The following is a 25,090-nucleotide window of genomic DNA, read 5'->3' as shown; positions in this document are numbered from 1 at the left end:
GACACGGCACAACCAAACAAATAAATAAATACGAAAAAAAAAATCACTTTGGAAAATAATGTCACTAATAATAGCTACTAAGTTGAAGATGAGCACATCTTAATACTCACCAATTACACTGCTAGGCATATACACTAAAGAAACTCTTGCATACATGCACAAGAAACATAAATCAAAATAGCTCACAGCAGCCTTGTTTACAACAGCAAAAAAATTCAAAACAACCCCAAAGTCAATCAACAAATATATCAATTCTGTTGTATATTCAGACTAAGAAATACCACACAACAGTCAAAAGAAATAACTACAGGTACAACCAACATGGATGCGTCTAGAAAAGAAAAATGTAGATTGAAAAAGTCACTACGTGCACCAAAAGACATATACAAGAATATTCACAGCAGCATTATTCAGAATAGCTCAAAATTGCAAACAGCTCAAATATCCATTAACACCACCTTGCACAGCTGATAGATCCCTCCTCCTGGAAGCCTCTTTGGCCTCCAGAGTACCACTCTCCTGGTCTTCCTCCTACTCCCCTGTACGCTCTTCACGAACTCCCACCCCCACCCTGCCCCCGGCCCAGACATCTCAACACTGGAAGCGTCTACTGCTGAACCTTTTCTCTTTTCTATACCCACTCCCTTGGAGAGCTCATCCCTTCTCGTAACTTTAAGTACCATTTACAGGTTTATGACTCCAAGTTTTATCCATCTCCAGCCCAGATCTCTCCCCTGAACTGCACACTTGGACCTCCACTGCCTTTTTGATACTCCACCTGGATGTCTAACAGGCATCTCAAACTTAATATTGCCAAAACCGATCTCCTCATTTTCCACCCCAAATCTGCTCCATCTGCAATTACTCCCATGTCAGTTAAGTGCAACTCCATCCTTTCAGCTCCTTAGGAAAAAAACCTGGAGTCATCTTTAACCCCTCTCTTTCTTTCACAACCCTCAGATCCTTTGTAAGCAAATCCTGTAGAGCAAGCACTTGTCACCCTTCCACCACTGCATCCTGGCCCACACCGCCTTCATCTGCAATAGCTTCCTGAGTCGTCCTGGGCTCCCTGCTCTGCCCCATGCTCACTACTCCCTCCCACACATTCTGTTCTCAACAGAGCAGCCAGAATGATCTTTAGGCAAAGGAGACCAGTTTACAGCATTCCTCTGCACCAAACTCTCCAGTGGCTAGTCCTCTAAGTCAGAGTAAATGCCAAGCAGCTATGAAGGCTCTGCAAGGTCTGCCTCCCATTTGTTCCCTCAATGGCCTCATCTCTCACAGGGCAGCAATTCCTGTTTCTTTTGTTCATCTGCAGTGCCTAAAAGAGTGCCTGGCACATAATAGGGGTTCATTAAATAAGTGCTGAATGAATGGAACCATTTAAGTGCTGAGAACTGTGCCTGGCGCCTAGTAATGGCTCAGTAATTAGCCATTATTACTACTATTTCCGAAGGGTTGAAGTGATGGAAAGGACACTCACGTAAACTCATCTCTTACTCTCTGCTAGTTCAGAGCGGGACCAAGCCAGGATATACCTACTTGCTAATTCTTCTTTGCTGGCAGCGCTGCCCGCTACTTCAGATGGTTCTGTAGCAGCAGTCTCCTGGCTGGGCTCCTTAACTCTTTCGTCAGTGAGAAGGCTGACTGCCCGGGTGATGTCACCATTACTGGCCTGAGGGGAGGAAAAAAAGAGAAATTTCAAAAGTAAAGCATCACAGCATTTAAAATAAGCAGCAAGTTATAACTCTTACTACCCTGGTGACATACTGAATAAGTCTAGGCATAATTCTAGGGTATAAAGGAGGAAACAGAGTACAGTGGAGGACAGTAGGTCTATTATGCTTAAAGCACTGCTATTAAACTCCTAGTTACAGGAAGGAAGTTGCCATGCTCTGATTTCCCACAACATGCAAACAAGAATGAAATCTCACTGCTTTGGCTACTATGCCGCCTGATTTCACAGACTAGCTAAGGCATGATGTATCAAAAAGGGGGCTGGCGAATAACACAGAGATTCTACATGAAGTCAGCACAGTAAAGGTGCCAAACAGGTATCATATTCTGTAGTGATGACCATACTTCTACTTCATTTTAACTTTTTAAACTTTTCTTAGGAAAAAATTCTAACATACACAACAGGAGAGGGAATGTATAATTGAACCCCATGTGCCTATCACTCAGCTTCGATAATTACCGAGCCCTGGTCAGTCTTATTTTACCTATTCTGCCTCTCCTCCCCCAGATACTCTGAAGCAAATTCTAAGTGTCTTATCATTTCATCAGTCAACATTTCAGAATGTATCTTTTTAAAAAAATATAACCCATAATGCTATCCTCACACAAATAACCTGTTCAAATTTCCCTGACCTCAAATACTTTTTAGTTCGAATCAGGATCCACAAAAGGCCCATACAGTGCAGCTAGTTGACAGGTACCTTAAATCTCTGTAGGTTTCCCCCGCACCGTGAGTCTCTCCCCTCCTCAACTTTTTCCTGCTCTTATAATTTACATGTTGAAGATACTGGGTCATCTGACCTTGAGAACTTCTGTCCCTATACGTATGCACTTTCATTTTGGCATAAAAATAGCTTTAACTGACATAACTGATACGAACAACAGTTTTAAAACCTGTTGACTAATAGAGGCCTTGAGACTAACCTTCAGAGCTTCATGAAGAAAAGAAGGGTCCTGAATGCCAGTAATTTCCCTCAGTTGATTTAACAGCATTTGGCAGCTCTACATTTGAGAAACAGAAAGAACACAGACATGTGTCAATTGGAAAGTAAACCTGGATACATTTAAAGAACAGACACCAGCATCTTGGGTAAACAGGTTTGAGACTTGCATTGTTTACTTTAAAAAACCAACAAGCTCCAAGGAACAAGGTACTGACTGTCAGACACATTCTGAAATGCCAAATGTATTGCTCTTTTAAAAGCTTAATCATGGAAAATGCTTTTGGCATTTGTGGACAAAACATGAGTAAATAGCAAAACTACAAATACATAAAACATTTAAATGTAATATTCTAGCCTTAATGGACGCTTCAAGTGCCTCAGGTTTCTCTCTGTGAGCAGTACGTAAGTAGGTCATTATAAGGAGTCCAGGGAATTTGCATGGATGTGAAGATGTGCTATTTTAAGCTTCACTGCACATGCCATTTGTGTGTGTCATTTTTCACTGACATTAAGTTTCCAATCATGTAATTAACAAACAATACCACCAATGTCATATTTGAAACTTTAGGTTTGATTGCTTAAAAAAATGTATAGATAAAGCTAGAATTTTCTGAACTATAAATACAATTGCAGAGGGAATAAAGTATGGAATGTTTTCTCTTCATTAATCTGAATCATGGAAAAACCCTTCTTATTAACTTCCAGCTACAAGATCAGTTTATAACCCTTTTCAGCCTTAAAGTCTTCAACTGACAAGTGAACACAGACAAGTTAACACAGAACACCTATTTACAAGTAAGCTTTTAAACCATTTAAACAATTGGCTGGCCCAAGTGAAGACACAGTGATCTTACAGAAGAATACTGAAAACGAAATAGCTCAGATTTAATCCAGCGAGAAGAAACCTAATTTATTCTTAACATTGTCCTAGAATGAAGCCCCGATTCAATACTTGATGCTTGACCATTAACTGTCTTTCAGTTAGTCCTATGTCTCCAAGAGGCGGTCTAGCTCACTGCCAGCTGTAATAGAAACAGTATCCTCTGTTCTTCAACAGCTGAGGGCCCAATGCAACACTCAAGCAGTACACCACTAGAAATAACGAACTGAAACACCCCTGTACAGTCCTTGGAAAAGCATCAACAGTCTTTCTGTTCTAGTCACAGGTCATCGTCATGGGCTAGAAATGGAACCCTACGCTGCTGAGCCCAGCAGTTCTGGAGGCTGTGAGTCTGTCAAAGGCAGTCACCGCCTGGGCACTGCTAGAGCGACTCTCACACTAAGAGGTATCCAGATTTAACCTTGGAAAACACTGAAAACACAGCATGTGATTTTTAGAAAAATAAAGTATTAAAAAGTTTGTTTCCAAACAAATTCAAATTCCATTGATCGTATTGTGTAAAAGTGTGTGAATCTATATAGGTCAATCATAATCAATTTTCTAAAAAATCCAAATCAATGTACCCAAAAAAGGGTGGAATGAAAGGAAGAGGAAATGGGTAGCCTATCGGCCCTGAACTGGAACCAAGAAGGTAAGAGTGGGAGAGACAATCACATCTTCACCTCAAATTACTCTGTGTACCAACGGATGCAGGAGTCACAGAAGACAATCCCAGTTAAAAAATAGCTCACACCCACTGCTTACTTTTAGCCAGGTGCTGTTCAAAACACCTCATATGTATTAACTCATTTAACACTCCTAACAAACCTGTGAGATAGACACTGCGCCCATTTGACAGAAAACTGAGGCATAGAGAGGTTAAGTAACTTACACAAAGTTATTGCTAGTAAGGGGTGGAGCTGGGATTTGACCCCAGGCTGCCTGACTCCAGAGTCTGCACTCTAACCTCTATGCCATGCTGTATCTGAGAAGACAAAGAAAACAGGCAAGAATACCTATTTAATGCAAAACAATGCAAACATTTTATTCTTATATTTTGACCTTGATCTCTGCATCTTAACAAGTTTCCTATTTTTATTTTAGCTGCCCTTATATAATCACAATTTTGATTACTCAGTAGTACAATCAGTTCCAAATAAGCTATCATTAGGAAGTAGAGAGGTAAACACTATAATGGATGGAATCTAAGGTGCCATCAGTTATAAAAAGCACCATTATTTTATGCACCACCAAAGATAAAAACGGCTGCCACTTAAATGCCTTCATGACAGTGAAGTGTGACGAAGTCCTTCATGACAGTCCTAGGAGACAATGCCTTCATGACAGTCCTAGGAGACACATGAATCGGTCACATCAGCTTCTTGTAGTTCCAAAATGTCTCATTTATGTTGAGAAACAGAGCAATTCACCCTACTTCCAGGTGCACTGCCTGGCATGCAATAGATAATTCTTCGGCATATTTCTCAGCAACAACAACAAAAAGCTTAAAACACCTATAGTATCTTCCTTTCTGAGGTCCCATAATGCACTTGATTGTAGCTTTGCAAGAAAATTTGAAACTGTAATCATTCCTCCAATGACAAGTATTTTACTTCACATGAAATCAAATCTGTACCCTGCTATTCTATTTCTATGCCTTTCTTCATAGTTTTTTCGATCTTTTTAAAGCCCTTTTAAATGGCAAGTAAACTAACCGTGCGGTACCAAGAGTGCATATAATCCGACTGCCATGACGGCAGGAACAGCTATGACTCAGCCCACACATGCGCAGACTATGATAACTGCACCACATGCGCTACTTGGATGACAGTAAATGTAAGGACCATCTCAATTTCAGAGATCTCAGAATGCCAAATAAATGCTAATCAATGAAATACGGTATTGAAATGATAAATAATTTACTAACCATTACATTTGGCTGTAGGTTAAAGTCCCACTCCTCTGTCTCCACTTTGTAACAGGTAGCAGTGGACATTAACACATCTAGAATAATACACTCAGGAAAGGAAAATAAACTCTTAGTTTCCCTTTTTTAAAAGCTATTGGGCAGAGATGACAGCTACATAAAATCATTTTGTACGGTGTCAAGAACGACGTTACATTCATCTTACCTCCTTCAAGAACTCTGGTCCCTTACTATTCTCTCCCTCTCCCATGTTGAGGGAACGAATGAGCCTGCGAAGGAATAGGACTTACTGGCTTTACCTGGTATTTCTCACCCTGTGGTTTCCTAACTGTTTTAAGTGAAATTCCTGCCTCTGTAAAGGCAAGAATCACACAACACACTACCTGATTTGAATTAGCCATAGGACAGTGCTACTAACAATTGTAACTAACACTTACTGAACACCTTTCTGTTAGGAACCTTAGATGCCTCACACACACATGTAATCCTTGGAACAACCCTAAAAAAGTTAAGAATCATTATCTTCATTGTGCAAATTAGAAAACTAAGGTTTACAAAACCTATTTTGTCATCAAATGTCTTGAATTAAAAGATTAATCAAAAATAAGTAAGAGTCTGAATACCAAGTTTCACAAGGATTAAGCTATGCTAGTGATACACATAAACAACTGCTATGATGTGACTCAGTCTTATAAATGTTTAGGTAAACCTAAATTCTCACACAGACAACGCAAATCCTGATCAGTACTATATATGACCTGTTAATTTTACCACAACAGACAAGCTAAGCTCATTAGGATCCTACTGTATTACTAACTCACAGTTTCTTCTGGAACTTCACAGGAAGCTGATTTAAATATTAACTTCACCCTAACTATGATGCTAAATATAAAGTACACACCCAACATGAGACAAGACAAAGCCTGTGCTCCAGTCATAATGAAGTCAAATAACTGGCAAGAGCCAACATGTTTGCATTTCCTTAGCTAAATACACATTATTTTCATAAAACAAAGAGTACTCTCTTTTCTTGCCCAGAGGCAGTGAAAAAAGACAGGCACACAGAAATCTCTAGAAAGAAGGAACTCAAGCTTTCCGACCTCAACTACTCCGTGGTTTTGGTGCAAAACTTCTCAGGACTGAGGTTTTCTTAAAGCAAAGACAATAACTCACCTTACAGTAAGCAATAAACAGGATTAGTCACCCAGTAAAACATTAAACTATGAAGTTTTATAGTCCTAATCCTACTGCAACTAAATTAAAACTCTTTGATCAGCAAATTAGTGAGATTACTAATCTCACAATCTTCAAATACCCAGTTTAGCACTGTGATGAGGCGCTTTCTAGATTATTCCATTCCTTCAAACAGGGATGCTATTTTCATCATTCTGATGCACACATTTCCTGATCTCAACTGTCTATTTTTACAAAGCCATTTCTAAATTTAAAACTAAGTACATAATTGATAAATGTTACTTTACTCCAAAGAACTACCAAGGTGTGCCTAATAAAATTCCCTCCAAAGTTAAAGATCTGGTATTCTAATTTTAAAATTAAACTTAAATACCCAAGGAAAGCAAAGGAATAACTTTAGGAGTCAAAGAAAATATAGAGCAGCAACTCCAGAAACCCAACCTACACAACAGGGTCTTAACAACACAGTCTGAGACTGCCGCTAACCTTTCCAACTTTCACGAAACAAGGAACAAGTCCACAAAAGCCCTGGTATTTTTTCACTTTTTCTCCCAGCAACAACTCCATGTTGGTCCAATTTACTCATAACATAGAAATCTAAAGTGCCTTATGACTCTACAATTGACAAATAACATTTTGTTAGTGGATGAAACTAAATCCCCCGAAATGGGCTACTTGATAACTTATTTTAATGGTGCAAAAATTAGGTACGGGATGAAAATCACTGCTTCAGTTCATCAACTGGCTTAAAGTTTTTAAAAAGCATTAAAAGTTTTTAAAAGTTAGCCAATTCTAAATGGTATAGAGGGGTTTAAACTAAAATTAAAAGCAAGAAAAAAAAGAACTAATCATTATTTACTCAAATTTTTTCATCTTTTTTTTTCACATTAACTGAGCAGGAAATTCTAACAGCACAGAAAGATATAAAATGAAAGGGAAATTTCCCTCTTCCTCCCATCCAGTCCCATTTCCCAGGAGTAACCACTATTAATAGTTTCTGACATATCTTTCCAGAAATGGTCTATGCACACAAATATATTCTTTCATACTATACATCCTGTCCTGCACCTTGTTTTTTTTCTTATTTTTTATTTTTTTTATTTTTTTAATTTTTTTAATTTTTTATTTTTTTTATGGCTGTGTTGGGTCTTCGTTTCTGTGTGAGGGCTTTCTCTAGTCGTGGCAAGCGGGGGCCACTCTTCATCGCGGTGCACGGGCCTCTCACTATCGTGGCCTCTCTTGTTGTGGAGCACAGGCTCCGGACGCGCAGGCTCAGTAATTGTGGCTCACGGGCCTAGTTGCTCCGCGGCATGTGGGATCTTCCCAGACCAGGGCTCGAACCCGTGTCCACTGCATTGGCAGGCAGATTCTCAACCACTGCGCCACCAGGGAAGCCCCTTTTTCTTACTTTTGAATACATTAAGACAATATTTTTTTCATTTCTTTAAATACATATGTGCCCCAACTAAATACAACAAACGAGGCCAGGAAACTGTTACAATAAGGTCTTATGAAATGTGTCTTCAAAAATTAAAGAAAATGCCATTCAGCAATCTACTGCTAAGGTTTATTGAGAAACTAAGAAAATATGGGAAAAGATATAAGCAATCAAGTTTACATGGTTATAGTTTTAGAAACCTAACAGTAAAATTTTAAGTTATTATTAGATGGGCCTCAGTGTGTAGTTTCCATTTTTGATAAATAACAGGGACCAGAGAGGTGATGTGGGATTGGATTATGAAGGGTTCTAAATTTCAGGATGAGTTTAGACTTGATCTAATGAACAATGAAAAATTATTACAGGTTCCTCAGCAGGGAAGAAATATGAGGGGTAAAAAAGGTACTTTAAGGGGATTCATCTAGCACATGTCAACAACTAGTTTAAAGTGGGATGAGCCTAGGGAAAGAAAGCTTAACCATGAGTTACAGGGCTACTGAATAAACCAAGTGTGATGAGAGAGGTAGGAAGCTGGCAGGAGAAATGGAAAGGTAGAGTATACTCTGCACATCTCAAAGAATGAAGAGATAAAGCTTAGCCAAATATTTGAAAATGGATGCCTAAGAGAACGTGATTGATGAAGACATGAAAGGAAACCAGTAAAAACCAACCAATGCAATATGCCACACTAACAAAATGAAGGGGATAAAAGCACAGTTATCTTGGTCGATGCAGAAAAAATCCAACACCCTTTGATGATAAAAACAATCAGGAAACTAGGAAGAGAAGGTCATTTCCTCAACATGATAAAGAGCCTTTATTAAAAAAAACTCACAGTTAACATCATTCACAATGGTGAAAGACTGAAAGAGTTCCCCCTAAAATCAGTATGAATACAAAGAAGCCCACTTTCACCAATGTTATTCAACATTATACTAGAAGTCCTAGCCAGAGCAATTAGGCAAGAAAAATAAATAAAAGGCACCCACACTGGAAAGGAAAAAGTAAAACTATCTCTATTCACAGATGACAATATATAAAATCCCAGAGAATCCACAAAAAAGTCACTAGAGCTAATAAATTAATTCAGCAAAGTTGCAGAGTACAGGATCAACAGGCAAAAATCAGTTGTGTTTCTATATAGCAGCAATGAACAATCTGAAAAGGAAATTTAGAAAACAATTACACTTACAATAATATCCAAAAGAATAAAATACCTAGGAATAAATTTCGCCAAGAAGGTGAAAGACTTGTACACTAAAAACTACGTAACACTGAGAAAGAACTTAAAGGAAACCTTAATGAATGGAAAAACATCCAAGTTCATGGATTGGAAGACTGTATCAGTCAGGGTTCTCCAGAAAAACAGAACCAATAGGGCACATGTGTGTGCAAGCGCGTGAAGAGACCCTGTATTCCTAGTTTCCTGTGTGTGTGAATTAAGAAATTTATTATTAGGAATTGGCTCTTGGGATTATGCAGGCTGAGAAGTCCCAAGATCTGCAGTTGGCAAGCTGGAGAACCAGCCAAGGGTGTCATTCCAGTCAGATCTGGAAAGCCTGAGATCCAGGAGAGCTGATGATATAAGTTCCAGTCTGAGGGCAGGAGAAGACCTGCACCCAGTCAGGTAGGTAAAGTTTCCTCTTACTCAGCCTTTTTGTTCTATTCAGGTTTTCAGCTGAAGGGGTAAGGCCCACAGACACTAGGGAGGGCAATCAGCTTTATTCGGCCTACCAATTCAAATGCTAATCTCATCCAGAAGCACCCTTGCAGACATACCCAGAATAATGTTTGACTAAATGTCTGGGCACCTCCTGATCTAGTCAAGCTGACACATAAAACTAATCATCACAAAGATTTAATATTGTTAAGATATCAATACCACCCAAAGTGATCTACAAATTCAGTGTAATCCCTATCAAAATTCCAATGGCCTTTTTTGCAGAAATGGAAAAGCTGATCCTCAAATTCATATAGAATTTCAATGGACCCTGAATAGCCAAAACAATACTGAAAAAGAACAAAGTTAGAGGACTCACACTTTAAGATTTCAAAACCTACTACAAAACTACAGTAATCATGACAGTGTAGTACTGGCATAAGGACAGGCATATGGACAAATGAATAAGAATTGGGAGTCCAGAAAAAAACCATACATCTATGGTCAACTGATTCTTGACAAGGGTGTCAAAACCATTTGATGGGGAAAAAATATTCTCTTCAAAAAATGGTACTGGGGGTGCTGTAGGGATAAGATTGATGGTGTTTAAGAGTACAAACTTGTAACAAGTACTAAAATAGTCACAGAGATTTAATGTACAGTTTATTGAACGTAGACAATAATATTGTACTATAAGTATGTTATATGATAAATATCATTACAGGAGCAAACATATTATAATATACAAATTTACCAAAGGTAACATGATGTACACCTTAAATTTACACACACCACAAACAAAAATGGTGCTAGGACAACTAGATATCCATTTCCAAAAGAGTAAAGTTTGACCCTTACTTCACACAATATTCAAAAGCTTACTCAAAATGGATTAACAACCTAAATATAAGAGCTAAAACTATAAAACTCTTAGAAGAAAGTTAAAGGTAAATCTTCATTATCTTGAATTTGGCAATGGATTCTTTTTATATTATACCAAAAGCACAAGCAACAGAAGAAAAAATAGGTAAGTGGCACTTCATCAAAACTAAAAACTTTTGTGCATCCAAGGACATTATCAAGAAAGTGAAATGACAACCTACAGGATGGGAGAAAATATTTTCAAATCATAAATCTGATAAGGGTCTAGCATCCAGACTATATTAAAATTCTTACAATTCAAACCACCAAAGACAAACAAACCCAATTCAAAAATGAGCAAAGGACCTGAACAGCCATTTCTCCAAAGAAGAGATACAAATGGCCAATAAGCATAAGAAAAGATGCTTAACAACATTAGCCATTAGGAAAATGCAAATCAAAACTAAATGAGGAAGTGAGAGAGTGGCATGGACTTACATATACTACCAAATGTAAAATAGCTAGCTAGTGGGAAGCAGCTGCATAGCACAGGGAGATCAGCTCAGTGCTTTGTGACCACCTAGAGGGGTGGGGTAGGGAGGGTGGGAGGGAGACACAAGAGGGAGGAGATATGGGGATATATGTATATGTATAGCTGATTCACTTTGTTATAAAGCAGAAACTAACACACCATTGTAAAGCAATTATACTCCAATAAAGATGTTAAAAAAAACAAAAGCAATAATGGACAATAACAAGTGTTTGGGGAGGATGTGGAGAAACTGGAACCCTTGTGCGTTGCTGGTGGGAACATAAAACGGTACAGCTGCTGTGCAAAAGTCTGGCAGTTCCTCAAAACATTAAACATAGAATTACCCTATGATCCAGCAATTCTACTTTTAGGTATATACCCAAAAGAACTGGAAGCAGGACTCAAAATATTCGTACGTGAATGTTCACAGAAGGACTATTCATAAAAAACAAAAGGTGGGAACAACTCAAATGTCCACCAATGGAAAAACAGATGAGATGTAACGGATACATAGAGTTGAATACTAGCCATTATTGAAAGGAATGAAGTACTGATACATGCTATAACTTGGATGAACCTCAAAAACATTAAACTAAGTGAAAGAAGCCAGACACAAAAGGTCACGTACTATACAATTCCATTTACATGAAATATCCAGAACAGGTAAACGCAGAGACAGAAAGCAGATTGGTGTTGTTGCCAGGGGGAGGGGGGAGGGGGAATAGGGAGTGACAGCTTAGCGGGTTTTCTTTTGGGGTGTTAAAAATATTTTGGAACTAGATAGAAGTGGTGGTTGTGTAATACTGTGAATATACTAAATGTACAGTTTAAAATAGTTAATTTTATATTATATGAATTTATTCAACTGAATAAAAAGGGAAAGCTTTGCACCATCACACGCATGCACGTACACACACACACACACACACAAAAGAAGAAAAAAGACACCAGGCAAGTACTAGCTTGGGCTGGAATACTGAAAAAGGAAGTATTTGTTTAGGACATCTCAAGTTTAACCTGACTACCAACCATCATGCAGCAGCTGCCAGCACCTATTCACGCAGATCTTTAATTTGACTTTGAATGTCTGGTATTTTGACCTCCCTTTTGATTATAAAGCCTTGATGGTGGAAATAGCACTAAGTAGCCCAGATTCTTAGCACACATTAGCCTCTAGGCAAATTTCAACTTTCTTGAGCATCAATTTCCACACCTGGAAAATAAAGTATACCATAAGCCTCGACAGCACTGGTGTGACTATGAAATGAAGTAATGCATACAGGAATTGTTACTAAAATGAAAAACTGATTTTTAAATGTAAAATATTGTGACCTGCCCATCTAACAAAACTCATCTAGAGGTTGTAGTAAAAATACTGATATCCTAGGAGAAAACTGCCTGTGCTATGGTTTTGGTTTTATCACTTACTAGCTGTGTCACTTTGCAAATTCTACTTCCTAGTCACACTAAATTTTACTTCATAGGGTTGCTATATGGGTTCAATGAGAATAAATGTTAAAGTGCTTCATAAATTGTCAAAAAAGCCTGGATGCAGGACAAGTACAAGCTGGCTACAGCACACCCAAACTTCTGCATTTCTAACAAACTCCGAGGTGATGTGGATGCTGCTGGTCCGTGGACCATATTCCGAGTCGCAAGGAAGCAGAAGTCAGTGAAGGTGCCTGGGGGTTAGGCTCGGACAAGGAAGCTGTAAGAAAACTTAGGCATGTGAGGAGAGACATCTAAATCAGGGTTTCTTAAGCTCAAAATTATTGACATTTGGGGCCAGACAGCTTTTTGTTTAGGGGGGACTATCCTGTACACTGTAGGATGTTTCGCAGCATCCCTGGCTTCTACTGGAGCATTCTCCCCCAGTAGTCACGATCAAAAAGGTCTCTAGACACCAATGATTTAGATCCATCTCTAAGAAATGAAGGGAGAAGGGAAGGGTACCTCTTCCATTGAGAGAAAAAGAGATGATGAAGAGGGGGGAAAAAAAAACCCCAAATATGAGACAGAGAGCTCTTAAGGTATCAGCAAGCTCAGTTAAGTAGAAAGCAAGGTTATCTATTTAGAAAGAGTGCAGGGAGGACTGAAAGTTTAAAACATCAGGAAGAGAGTTCTAGAGAGTAATAGAAAGGATCTGACCCAAAACAGTGGGTCCACTGACTAAGAAGTAGGATCAGGGATTTCCTGGACTCCTTGGAGTCAGAAGTGCCTGGGTTCAATCCTGGCTGTACCACTGACTAGCTTGGTGACCTTCGGCAAATTATTTAACAAGAAACAAGAAAATTTCCTGGAGTTGTCATAAGTACTGAGATAATATATGTTAAATTCGGAGCACAGAGTGTGGCATATAGTACATGATCAATTAATGTTATCTACTACTATTATCAGCGTCATTATTTTCCTTGAAAAATGTTTCACTTGGCTATTGCTTTAAATTTCTTGGATGAAACAAAACACATGGAAAGATCTTGCCTGGTGAGGTATTACTTGTCAATGTGTTTTATAAATTTCCTGAAAGTACTGTGTGAATAGGAACTGTCTGTAGCTGGAGGCATGAGAGTTGTGGAAGCCAACCAAGCATTGACTTACTGATGTTCCAAAAATCACAATTAATGAGACAAGGTAAAAGAGGGTGTAAAGCCAAAAAATCAAAAGAAAGCATTAAATTTTCACCGAAACGGACAGGTTTTCACAGGGCTTCAGTTAGCAGAATGTGTGATGAGCCCTAGTATAGCTGCCAAGGACCACAGGTTTCTAAGAGCCAAACTGACTTCAAGTTGTTTAACCTACAATAACAGTAAACATTGCTGCTGGTTTTCATCTAAGTCAAGAATTGATTGAAATAGCACTCTCTTTTAGACTCGAGTACATACTGAGAACATATTTCAAGAGTACTACATTTTTCTTGCACTCAAATCTTGTACGGCTATAATGGGTTCTGCCTGTTGCATGTACAAATGACCAATAATGGAAGGGAAGCATTCTAGGTTTTAAATAGATTCTGAGTGTCAGGGGAGGAGCGCTCCCCTCAATTAAGAGCAATTAAAGATCCTTTAAGGGCAACGTAGAATGCTTCAGAGAATTCAAAATAGAGTCCATTCTAACATGAAACTTATGAAGATTAGGAAGAAGATATTAAAATCTTTCCTCTGAGATGTGAAAGGTAATTTCCTCATATAAGACTCCTTCAGCCTAGCCTGCTAACTTCAAGCATTTTACATTAGCAAAAACAAAAAGGGCAAACATTATCAAGCATTCCAAGCTTATCATCTGTCTGTATGGGGCGAATCACTGAGAAGAACAGTAAATGTCATCACTCTGCAGGTTGCCAGGAATCAGGGTCCTCCAGCTAGCCACAGCCACTGGAGTTCCAAAGCTTTCCAAAAATAGCTATGACTTATATACAAGTGTTCATCAAACACCTCACATATGAACTCTTAAACAGAGAGTGCTGAGACAGTGGTCACCTATCAAACTGCGGCAGAGGTAAATGCAGCTGCTGCTGACCAAAAGGCACATGGTGTCAACCAACGAATTTAAATGACTTGCTCTCCCTTAAAATAGTCTCTTCATGACTATATCAACATGACTGTCTCAAAGCTAAGATTTTCCCACCTGTTTTTAACTCACTGTCCTAAAAACAAATAGAACTGATCTCTGAAACCAAAGGAAATCCTGACTCAGGTTCCAACAGGCATTGGTAAACACCTAACAATTTTTCTATTACAAATCAGCACATGAAACACCATCTGCCTATTCTCATTTTGGAGTCCACTACCCGGAGGTATCTTTTACTACAGGAGTTTAAAAAGTAAGTGCGGTCACTTTACACACTATTGGTCTCCCGAGTGCCTGAAGAGGAAAAACAAAAAGGCACAGAAGGTTTCTCACGTGGAAGTCTCTGACAGCTCTGTACTGTAAATATTTTATGAAATTCCTCACTTCCAAACTCGCATTTAAATACTTGGTACAGGGTTCCAATTCTGTCTTGAAACAGCGCAGCACTTGACGGGTGACAGGTAGTCTTAAGTTATAACATTCCAAAGTAACATTAGAAGACTTTCTCAAATTGCCCACTTCCCAAGTTTTTTTCGCACAGACATTAGCCGTTTGATTTTCTCTCAAACCAGTATTCTTTTACTCTCACCACCTTAGCCCAGAAATCCTCGTATTGATTTCAATCTTCTTAGATAACAGAAAAGGGAAAGCATTATCAGCATACCTTGTATTCATCGCGCTGTTCTGTTCCTCCCCCTTCCTTAAAAATCTAGAGTGATGAATGCAGTAATTGGGAAGGCTGCCTTCTGCTTAAAAAAATAGGGGTGTGTGTGGAAGGCATGAAGTGGTAACAAGGACCCCTGGTCTTTCACACGGTGTAGATAAATCCTGGCTTTAACTTAGATAACTTCGGTCTGCTTTAGACTCTTAGAACAGCACTGCCCTAAAACGGATTCGAAAACAAAAACAAAAAACAAAAACCACCAAACCTGCCCCTTTCGGAAGTTTCTCACCCTTGGTGGGGGGCCAGGAGCGCTCTTCTTAGAGATCCCTGATGCAGACAGCCCACGTCCAGCCTTTTATATTTGATTTTCCAAATTAGCTAATCTCCCTCGAACTTCAGCCCGTCCCCGAACCCGAAGAGAGTCCTCAATCTCTGCGACCGAGCCTTGCAGAGACTTCACCCTCCTCCTCGAGCCCCGGGGCTCACCCCGGCCGGCGCGCCGCCCTCTCCCCAGCCGGGCCCGGGCGCCCTCCGCAGACCCCTCCCGCCTGGCCCCGAGCCCGAGCCCCGCAGGCCCGCCCGCCCGCGCCCCGCGCCGCTCCCGCGCCGCTCCCGCCCCGGCCCCGCACCCCCTACTCCCGCGGGACCCGGAGCCAGCCCCCCGGCTCCCGCACGCCGCCGCGGGGCCCACCGAGCCGTGGCGGTCGGCTGCTCCGGCCGCGTCGTCCTGCTGCAGCTCCGCAGTCATGGCCGAGGCGCCCCTCCGCGGGTCACCCGCCTCCCGCCGCCGCGGCCAGCCCAGCCTCGCCGGAGGAGGAGGAGGAGGAGGAGGAGGAGGAGGAGGAGGATGAGGAGGAGGAGGAGGAGGAGGAGGAGGAGGAGGTAGAGAAGGAGGCCCCGCCTCCGCCCTCCACCCCGCTAGGGCCCCGCCTCCGCCCCGCCGCGCGCCGGCGGCTCAGCCCACACGCTCCGCCCCCGGCCTGCGCGCGCACGCCAAGCGCGCGGCCGAGGGACGAGCCGCTCTTTGCGTGCTCCCGCATACGCCGGGATATGACCCGGCGCCGGTCACGTGACCCCGGCCCCGCCCGCGCCTAACGGTCAGCGTGGTTGACGTCCAGGAAATGGTGTTGTGGAGTGTGGAACCTGTTTTCCCAAGTCTCCTTCTCTGCCGTCGTCCCTCAAACCTGCTCATTTCTAGGACTCACCACCGGCTCAAGACTCCTCACAGACGAGTTCAGGCTGCTCCCCATTTGGGGAACCTGTCTAGGGACCGCGTAATAGAGGGTTTTCCACCTGGCGCTGGAGCCATTTCCAAGTCCAGTGACACGAAAGATTTATCATCCTTGAGAAAAGGAAAGGCGGAGGCTGAATGGAGTGGTCTGACGGGTAAAGCTAACCAAACGGACCAGAGCCTGTGTTCACTGATGCTCAGGGAAGTGCCCTAACACTGACCTGGGCAGGGGGAGCAAGAATTGCCCAGCTTTCCCATTTTAGATTTTATGGCGTTCAAACTAAAATTTTATAGTGTTTTAAGTTTGAGCCAGATGCTTATGATGGCACATTAAGAGCTAAGGTGCCGTCAACTGGATTGTGTTTTCAACAATTTGATGGAGGTTGTAACTGCTAAACCCTGTCTCACGTTTATTCACGTGTATCGCAATGACAATCCACTTGGCACACTTTGGGCTGGTCCAAATCTGTGTGGAGGCTGGGGAGGGAAGGGCCTCTTTTAGAGGGTAGTGCTTATCTGGTTGCCCTGCTCTAGCCCTTGGGCAGCACCTTCAGTGTGAATTTTATGTGTATGGTGGCCTTTCCTGTGCTGCTGGCATTGTCCTCCATGTGATTGTGATGTTTTGCCTGCAGGCGTTTCTAGTCTGCATGGGAGCACAGCTTGAGGCATAAGGAAACAGATACAGATCAGGTGCAGCTCCCATGGGAGACCCGATACCTCTCAGGAGCCTAGACAACGACTGCTGCTACTTCCTGCACCTGGAGATTCAGGGGGGTCTCCTTTCCCTGGCAGGTAAACTGGCAGCGTGATCATAATCTTCCACATTCAGCAGGCTGTGTGTTTATGTCTGGTGGTTGTAGGACTCTTTATGCTTGTGGCTTTGACTTTTTTTTTTTTTTTTTTCCTCCTGGGTAATCAAAACGTGTGTTCCTGGCCTCAACCTGGGGGTCATAGCAAAATAAGTTGATTTCCCAGTCCACTTTCTTTGCAGCATTGCATACTTCTACATTGCTAGAAAGCTCTATTTCCGTGTGTCTTTACCATGTCTCTGGAGCAACTCGTTTGCCTTTGCACATTCATTTTAGGAAATTGCTTATTTAATGTGTTTAAATGCGGTGGAAACCTGTAACTTTTGTTTATGAAATTTTCCTTAAAAGACCTCCAGAGACCTTCTACACCCATATATCTGAACGAGGTATGCATAGCCATTTTGTAAATACAGGCCCCTGAGTTTTAAGTGTCTTTCTGCTATATGGTTCTAAACAGGGCTCCAGATCTAATAAATTTGTTATAATGTGAGAGCCGTAGATCTGGTAAATCCTCTTAGCGCCCTTGGGTTTAACTACCACTTGGTCCTGGACGTGGTAATCAGCTAGAGACCCCCTGTCCAACGAGAGTATTTAATGAATACTCTGTGTCATTGCTTGGCCATCAGTTGGCAATCTTCATGGTGACCAAATATCAAAAGTAGGTATCATGGAAAGGCACTACAGAAAACCCCTTCTCAGTTGTCCTTAAAACCATACTTGAAGGCTCCAGAATAATTGCGTTATTAGTTGATAATCATTTCAAGAATATTCAGGAAAAAAAGAAATAATAACAGGCAGTAGCAAATAATTGACTTGTTTAAGAAAGGAATCGTTTCCAGAGTATTTTCCCAAAGAAAAAATTTCCTCTCCTGGAAAACTTCTTGTCCCAATGCTAAATTATTTTCTGAGTCAATGAATTTATATTTCTGCCTCTGATTTACCTCAATTCCAAAGTATAGTTTGTTTTAATGAAATGATCCCATTTCAATGTTATTGAATACTGGTGTGGAGCTTGTGTGGGCTAAATGAGAATAAAGGGGAAATGTTCGGAAAGGAAAAAAGGGAAAAGAAAGCAATGTATACTTATATTTCTTCTCTGCTTCACTCCGTAAATAGTTTTGCCACTGGCTTCGGAGCAACTGGATTTGAAAGCTGATGGCTGAGGCTGACTAACAGGTGTGACTGTTGTTTGAGCTATGGATTCCTTTCCAGGAATGATCTAGACAGGAATGTCCTTAAGAGCCAGATTCTCAGCAGTTAGGAAAATGGCCTTTCTTACTATGGAGGAAAGAATATGGGTATTTCTGTTATAACCCCTAGATGAAAGAGTTAGATGATGTGTAAGGTTAAATATAGGTGTTAAAAAGGTTTCAGAAAAGGCTCTCTTTTGCTAGTTGAAAAACAAATGTGTTTCCAACCTTTCTGAAATGTGTACTATGGGCAATGTAGTTTGTGGAGAATTGAAACAACTTTCAGTAAAGTTAATGAGTTCATTTTAATTTGAGAAATATTTGGCCCTGGTATTCAAAATAACAACATCAGGTTTCCTTCCTTTTGTTTCTCTAGAAAATATAGAGAAACACTAAAAAAAAAAACAAAAAAACCTACTGAAATCTTGGGATTCAATTTTCCTTTTATAAAAAAGTAAAAACAACTTTAGCCTCCAGATGGAAAGGTGAAAATAAACAATTAGAAATAAGTCCATTTTTGCAAACTTGATTTTTGACAACATTGTAACCCAGTGGGGATAAGATGGACTTTTAGTAAATGGTCCTCAGTTCTTCATATAAAAATCAGTTTTGGACTGTTACATTATAAACAAATGTAATGAAAGGCTTAAGTGTAAAAAAGCAAAATTTAAAACTTTTGAGACACTTCATTGGGGAGTCTCTATTCTTAGGGCAGAGGGGAACTTTCTTAAATCAGAGACAAAAGCACAGTCCATAAAAGAAAAGATTGATAACTTAAATTACATTAAAATTAAGAATTTCTCTTCATCAAAAGGTACCACAGGAAAAATGAAAATATCAACAAACTGAGAGAAAATATTTACAATACATATAACTGGTAACATATTAGTATCTAGGACAAACCTCCGGCTTCATCTGGCATGATTAACATATTGGGCCCAATAATTCTTTGTTGTGGAGGCTCAACTTATTAGATGCCAGTAACTCTCCCCTGCCAAGTTGTAGGACCATTAAAAATGTCTCCAGACATTGTTAAATGTTTCCTAAGGGGCAAATTCTCCTCCAGCTGCGAATCACAGATCTAAACTAAGTGAAAAATGAAATAAGTCAGACAAAGACAGATACTGTACGTCAGGGGTCCCCAACCGTTCGCAGCCTGTTAGGAACCCGGCTACGGCAGGAGATGAGTGGCGGGCAAGCGAGTGAAGCTTCATCTGCTCCCTGTTGCTCCCCATCACTTGCATTACCGCCTGAACCAACCCCACCCCCGTCTGTGGAAAAATTGTCTTCCATAAAACCAGTCCCCGGTGCCAAAAAGGTTGGGGACCAGTGCTCTACATTATCACTTATATGTGGAATCTAAAAAATAAAACGAATATAACAAAACAGAAACAGATTCAGGTATAGAGAACAAACTAGTGGTTACTAGTGGGAAGAGTGAAGAGAAGAGGGGCAAAAAAGGGGATTAAGAGATACAAACTACTATGTATAAAATAAATAAGCAACAAGGATATATTGTACAATACAGGGAAATCTAGCCATTATTTAGTAATAACTTTAAATGGAGTACAATCTATTAAAATATTGAATCACAATGTTGCTAAACCTGAAACTAACACAGTATTGTAAATCAACTATACTTCAGTTAAAAATAAAGACATCTCAAGATGATTTTAGTCTTCTTCTAGGTATGGAAAGATGCAAGTCTGGGCTCACTGAAATTATTCCTCTGATATGCATCTTAACTATCTAGGGCCAGTACCCTGTTTTCCTCCATCCTGAATTCCCCTCAGGGCACACCAGCGGGGGCTATAGTGGCTGATGGCTTTATGGCTGCAACATCCTTTGTTTACTGAAATGGCAGGTGGGACCTTCTTTTTCCACATGTGTCAAAGCTGGGGCCTTGCTACAGAAACCAAAAACATGACTTAGTAGAAAAACCAGAAAGCCAACCAGGAAAAGCAAATAGAAACTTGTATAATGCAGCAAGTACTGGGACATAAATTGGGACTTCAGGTGACTTAAATTTTTTTTCACTCAGGACCACCACTGAAGGAAAATATCCTCCTCAAAATATCAGGATTTGAAACAATAGATGAGGCAAAAGTAACTTATACAATTTTGCCTTTAGAAATGCAAATTTTTTAGTGATCTGATACTTGACTCTGGTAGGAAAAATAATATTTTTAGAGGAAGTGATAGCTAACAGTACTGAGCACTTACAGCCTAGGTGGTGTTCTGAGTGCTTTGCATATATGAACTCATTTTATCCTCACAAGTAAGTACTATTATTATTTACTACCTGCTTCACAGATAAGAAAACCACCACAGAAAGGTTAATTTGCCCAAAGTCTCTCTACTAATAAAGGTAGAGCCAGGATTCTAAGCTAAGCAATCTAGCTCTCTTTCTGTAGCCTGGGTAAAGGATAAGATTCTGGCTTAGGGAAACCCAGTCTGGGAAAGATGAATAATTAGAGAAGAAACAGTCTCTAAAGACTTCTCTGAGGAGGTGCTATTTGAGTTGAGAAAGACAGGGAAGGCTGAGAGGAAGACAGTGGGAGTCCAGGCACTCAGAAGACCAGGTATAGTTGGGGTAAGCACAGGTCCCAGTTTGCCTGGTGCAATTCTGATTTACCCCTATTTTCCCCACATGATTATTAGTAGCTCCACCTTCCTCAAACTTCCAGGTTTGGATGATAAATTACGTGTTCACCCTCCTTATGGAGCATTTTATCCTGAACTTAATTTAAGCAATGATCCTAGAGAATTTTACCATAGTATTTCCCAAAGTCTTTCAGACTATCTATGTCTGATAAGCATGCATCATTCACAAGAATTTGTTTCATTTCTAAAGAACACAGCCAGAGGGAATAGAGGGTACCCTAGAGTGAGTGAATTCCCTGCCTTGAGTCCCATGCCCTTAAGGGACTGTAGCTTTTTCACTTTTGTAAGCCAACCTCTACTGGCACTTAAGGCCTAGGTGCCTCAAGGCCATCCCTGAAGAGATGGAGCTTTGTGGAGTTGCGGGGAGTGGGGGGGGGGGCGGGGCGGGCAGGTAATAATTGATGGTCTCTGCCTGAGGGGTAAAAGCTAAGGGCAGAAGTTGAATGGGGCTTTCGTCTCCGTTGGAGGAAGAGTTTAGAATTTCAGACCTGAGGAGACAAAGGTAAGAACTCTGAAGCTCTGAAACAATTGTTGTATTTATTGTCTCTTAGACTTCTCCAGAGTAATCCATAGCAAGCAACTTAAAACCAAAGGAATGGGGTGCTGAATAGACTGTCTGGAATCCAACCATTTTTTGTGAGGAGCTGCAGCCCTATAGAATGGGTGACAGTGTCTTTTGGGAGTACAGGTAAGTATTGCATTACTGGGGCCAGCAGATTAGAGAGTTGGTTTCTGCAAATCAAGGAGCTCTAGTACCAAGGAGTTAAAAAGCTTTGGGAAAGTATCTCAGCTTAAAATTGTTAGTCATGTTATTTGAAGTAGAGGATTCTCAACTTTTGTTCCTTCAGCTTTATGAAAAGATGAGCAGTGACCCCAATGACTATTATTTTATGCTAAATCTCATTATTTCATTGGCAAGACAAAGAGAATGGGCTGAGGGCAAACCAACACTATGACTTGTTTCTGAATGAGCTGGTTCTGAGCTCATCTGATGAACATGAAAATATTGTGACATTATGAACTGACACTTGAATGTTTTGATTTTTACAAATGCTAAATATGCATTGTTCAAACTGGATAGGGTAGTTAAAGAGCCCCTATTCCATCAGCCTGTGGACATTACCAAATAAGCCTACACCTTCAGAGCAAATTCTAGAGATTCCCTGAGGGAGATTTCTTGAAGCAAAAGTTTGTTAAAGTGACATTTTTGTTTACTTTCTTGGTTAGCAGTATTTAGCCATGCTAGAAAAGCTATGATATATCTTTTGCCTTTTCCATCCATGTACACATGTTAGTTTGGAATCTCTCTATTGGTAAAATCTAAAAATCTGAACCATTCAATGGTGTAAGATATCATCTTTGTCTTAAACTAAGCTACTAGAGCTGATTTTCTCTTTTAAAAGTGACAGATTAAAAATAGTTTTTTCTCATAAAGGAATTTATATTTTAAAAATTTATTTCTTATCGTTTTTATCTATTTTTACTTTCAGATTAAAAAATAAATAATAATCATTGTTATTTTTATGCTTATGTTCAGTCCACAGCAAGTGATACTCATTTTCCTTCTATATTACTGATACAGTGTTGACTTTTAAAATAAACCTAAAAAGTGAATCAATCAAGAGTACTGCTTCTGATGTGGAGGAATAAAATCTTAAAAAACCTGTCCTCCAACAGATAACAATTATAAACTCTGGACAAAATAAAAACAACTACTTGAAGTGTCTGAAGATTGAACATAGTTTTTAAAAGGGAATCAAAATGTGAAAGAAAGTTCTGAAAAGGGGCGTGTGCCCCACTTTTGCAGCATTACTCAGACAACAGGCCACAATTTCAGCATGACACAGGGAGGTTGAAGCACTTGTAGAAAACCAACCAGGTTTCTGGACTGATAAACCATAAACTAGAGCTTGGGATATTTAAATACAGCCACTCAAGAGTGAGAAAGGGAATTGTGAAAAGGAGATAAGTAGAGAAGAGGATCCCTGAGTTCTTGTGTAGACTCTGCCCAAGTCTCTGGCTGACTCTTATACCATAGACACAAAGCACCTAAGAAAGGACAAAAGAAATCATCTGAGCTTTGAGTTGTTACCCACCTTAGAAGAAATAGTTTGCAGTTTGAATATAACCAAATTAATTTGCTGCTGAAACAAAAACAACACACACACACACGCACACCTCTCTCCCCTTTAGATATAACAGAATCCAGAGTCTCAACAAAATAACATAATGTGCAACATACAATAAAAAATTACTCAACATATAAAGACCCAGGAAAATGTGACTCATTCTCAAGAGAAAAGACAATCAATAGGCCAGATCAAGATGTTGGAATTATCAGATAAAAACATTAAAGTGTCTAGAGCTACCATATGACCCAGCAATCCCACTCCTGGGCATATACCTAGAGAAAACCATAATTTGAAAAGATGCGTGCGCCCCAATGTTCATTGCAGCACTATTTACAATAGCCAAGACATGGAAGCAACCTAAATGTCCACCAACAGAGGAATTGATAAAGAAATGTGGTACATATATACAATGGAATACTACTCAGCCATATAAAAGAATGAAATAACGCCATTTGCAGCAACATGGATGGACCTAGAGATTGTCATACTGAGTGAAGTAAGTCAGACAGAGAAAGACAAATATCATGTGATATTGCTTATATGTGGAATCTGAAAAAAAAGGGTACAAATGAACTTATTTACAAAACAAGTAGAGTCATGGAGACTCTACTTCTACTTCATATATATTAGTGTGTATATGTCAATCCCAATCTCCCAATTTATCCCTCCTCCCCCTTATCCCCTGACATGGTTGCCAGGGGATAAGGGGGAGGAGGGATAAATTGGGAGATTGGGATTGACATATACACACTAAAATATATAAAATAGATAACTAATAAGAACCTGCTGTATAGCACAGGGAACTCTACTCAATACTCTGTAATGGCCTATATGGGAAAAGAATCTGGAAAAAAAAAAGTGGATATATGTATATGCATAACTGATTCACTTTGCTGTTCACCTGAAACTAAAACAACATTGTAAATCAACTATACTCCAATAAAAATTTTTAAAAAATTAAAGTGTCTATGGTAACTATGCTTGATGAAGTAAAGGAAAACATACATTAATAAATGAAAAACTGGAAAACCTCAACAAATAATTAGAAAATACAAACAAGAACCAAATGAAAAATTTAGAACTTAAAACATTCAGTATTTGAAATAAAGTAATTGAACTGGCTTTATAACAGGCTACATATTTTTATGTAAAGGAAAAACTATAATATTTTCGCATGGAGTATATAAAACAGAATACATAAGACAACAGCAGGGGCTAGTAAATTGAACTAAGTGATTGCAAGATTACTACATTTCATGGGAAGGTACAGTCCTAATGCTAAAAGTAGACTGTGAAAAGTTAAGAATGAATATTTTAATCCCTAGTGTAACCACTAAGAAAATTATGTAAGAGACATAGCTAAAAAGTCAATAGGTAATCTTAAGTGGGAGTTAAAAAAAATCAAAAAGGAGGAACAAAAAAACCAGAAAAATACAGAAAACAAATCATAAAATGGGAGACCTAAATCCAACCATATCAATAATTACTTTAAATGGATCAAACATTCCAATCAAAAGGCACAAATTAACAAAATAAAATTAAAAGCAAGACCCAACTATGTTATACACAAGAGATGCACTTTAAATATAAAAACACATGTAAATGGATTGGAAAAAAGGGGTGGAAAATGAACTGAATGTTTCTGTCCCCCTAAAATTCA

At 39.7% G+C, this 25,090-nt stretch overlaps 1 protein-coding gene and 1 long non-coding RNA gene across 13 annotated transcripts in view; one reads left to right on the top strand and one right to left on the bottom strand.

Moving 5' to 3' along the window:
• The window catches only part of USP28 (ubiquitin specific peptidase 28), a 56,487-nt gene extending 40,279 nt beyond the window's left edge, over window positions 1-16,208 (bottom strand). For 7 of the 12 annotated variants that reach the window (XM_036860168.1, XM_036860172.1, XM_036860177.1 and 4 more), the window contains exons 1-2: window positions 2,662-2,739; window positions 1,543-1,675 (exon numbers count right to left, since the gene is read on the bottom strand). In XM_036860168.1, coding sequence (XP_036716063.1) covers window positions 1,543-1,675; window positions 2,662-2,730 — 202 coding nt within the window. In that variant the 5' untranslated portion in view covers window positions 2,731-2,739. Of the gene's footprint in view, window positions 1-1,542; window positions 1,676-2,661; window positions 2,740-3,030; window positions 3,050-4,453; window positions 4,547-15,404; window positions 15,668-15,693; window positions 15,847-16,095 lie in introns of those variants that run through there. The other 5 variants (XM_036860173.1, XM_036860170.1, XM_036860175.1 and 2 more) reach the window with 5 other exon arrangements.
• Window positions 16,209-17,132: 924 nt separating this feature from the next.
• Window positions 17,133-22,666, top strand: LOC118899445. Its single transcript, XR_005020948.1, has 3 exons — window positions 17,133-17,427; window positions 18,561-18,620; window positions 21,850-22,666. It is a non-coding gene; the product is annotated as an uncharacterized LOC118899445 (long non-coding RNA).
• Window positions 22,667-25,090: the final 2,424 nt, after the last annotated feature.

Source organism: Balaenoptera musculus, chromosome 8 (assembly GCF_009873245.2).
Source record: "Balaenoptera musculus isolate JJ_BM4_2016_0621 chromosome 8, mBalMus1.pri.v3, whole genome shotgun sequence".
In the NCBI taxonomy this organism is placed as follows: domain Eukaryota; kingdom Metazoa; phylum Chordata; class Mammalia; order Artiodactyla; family Balaenopteridae; genus Balaenoptera; species Balaenoptera musculus.
This window is presented reverse-complemented; position numbering and strand designations above follow the sequence as displayed.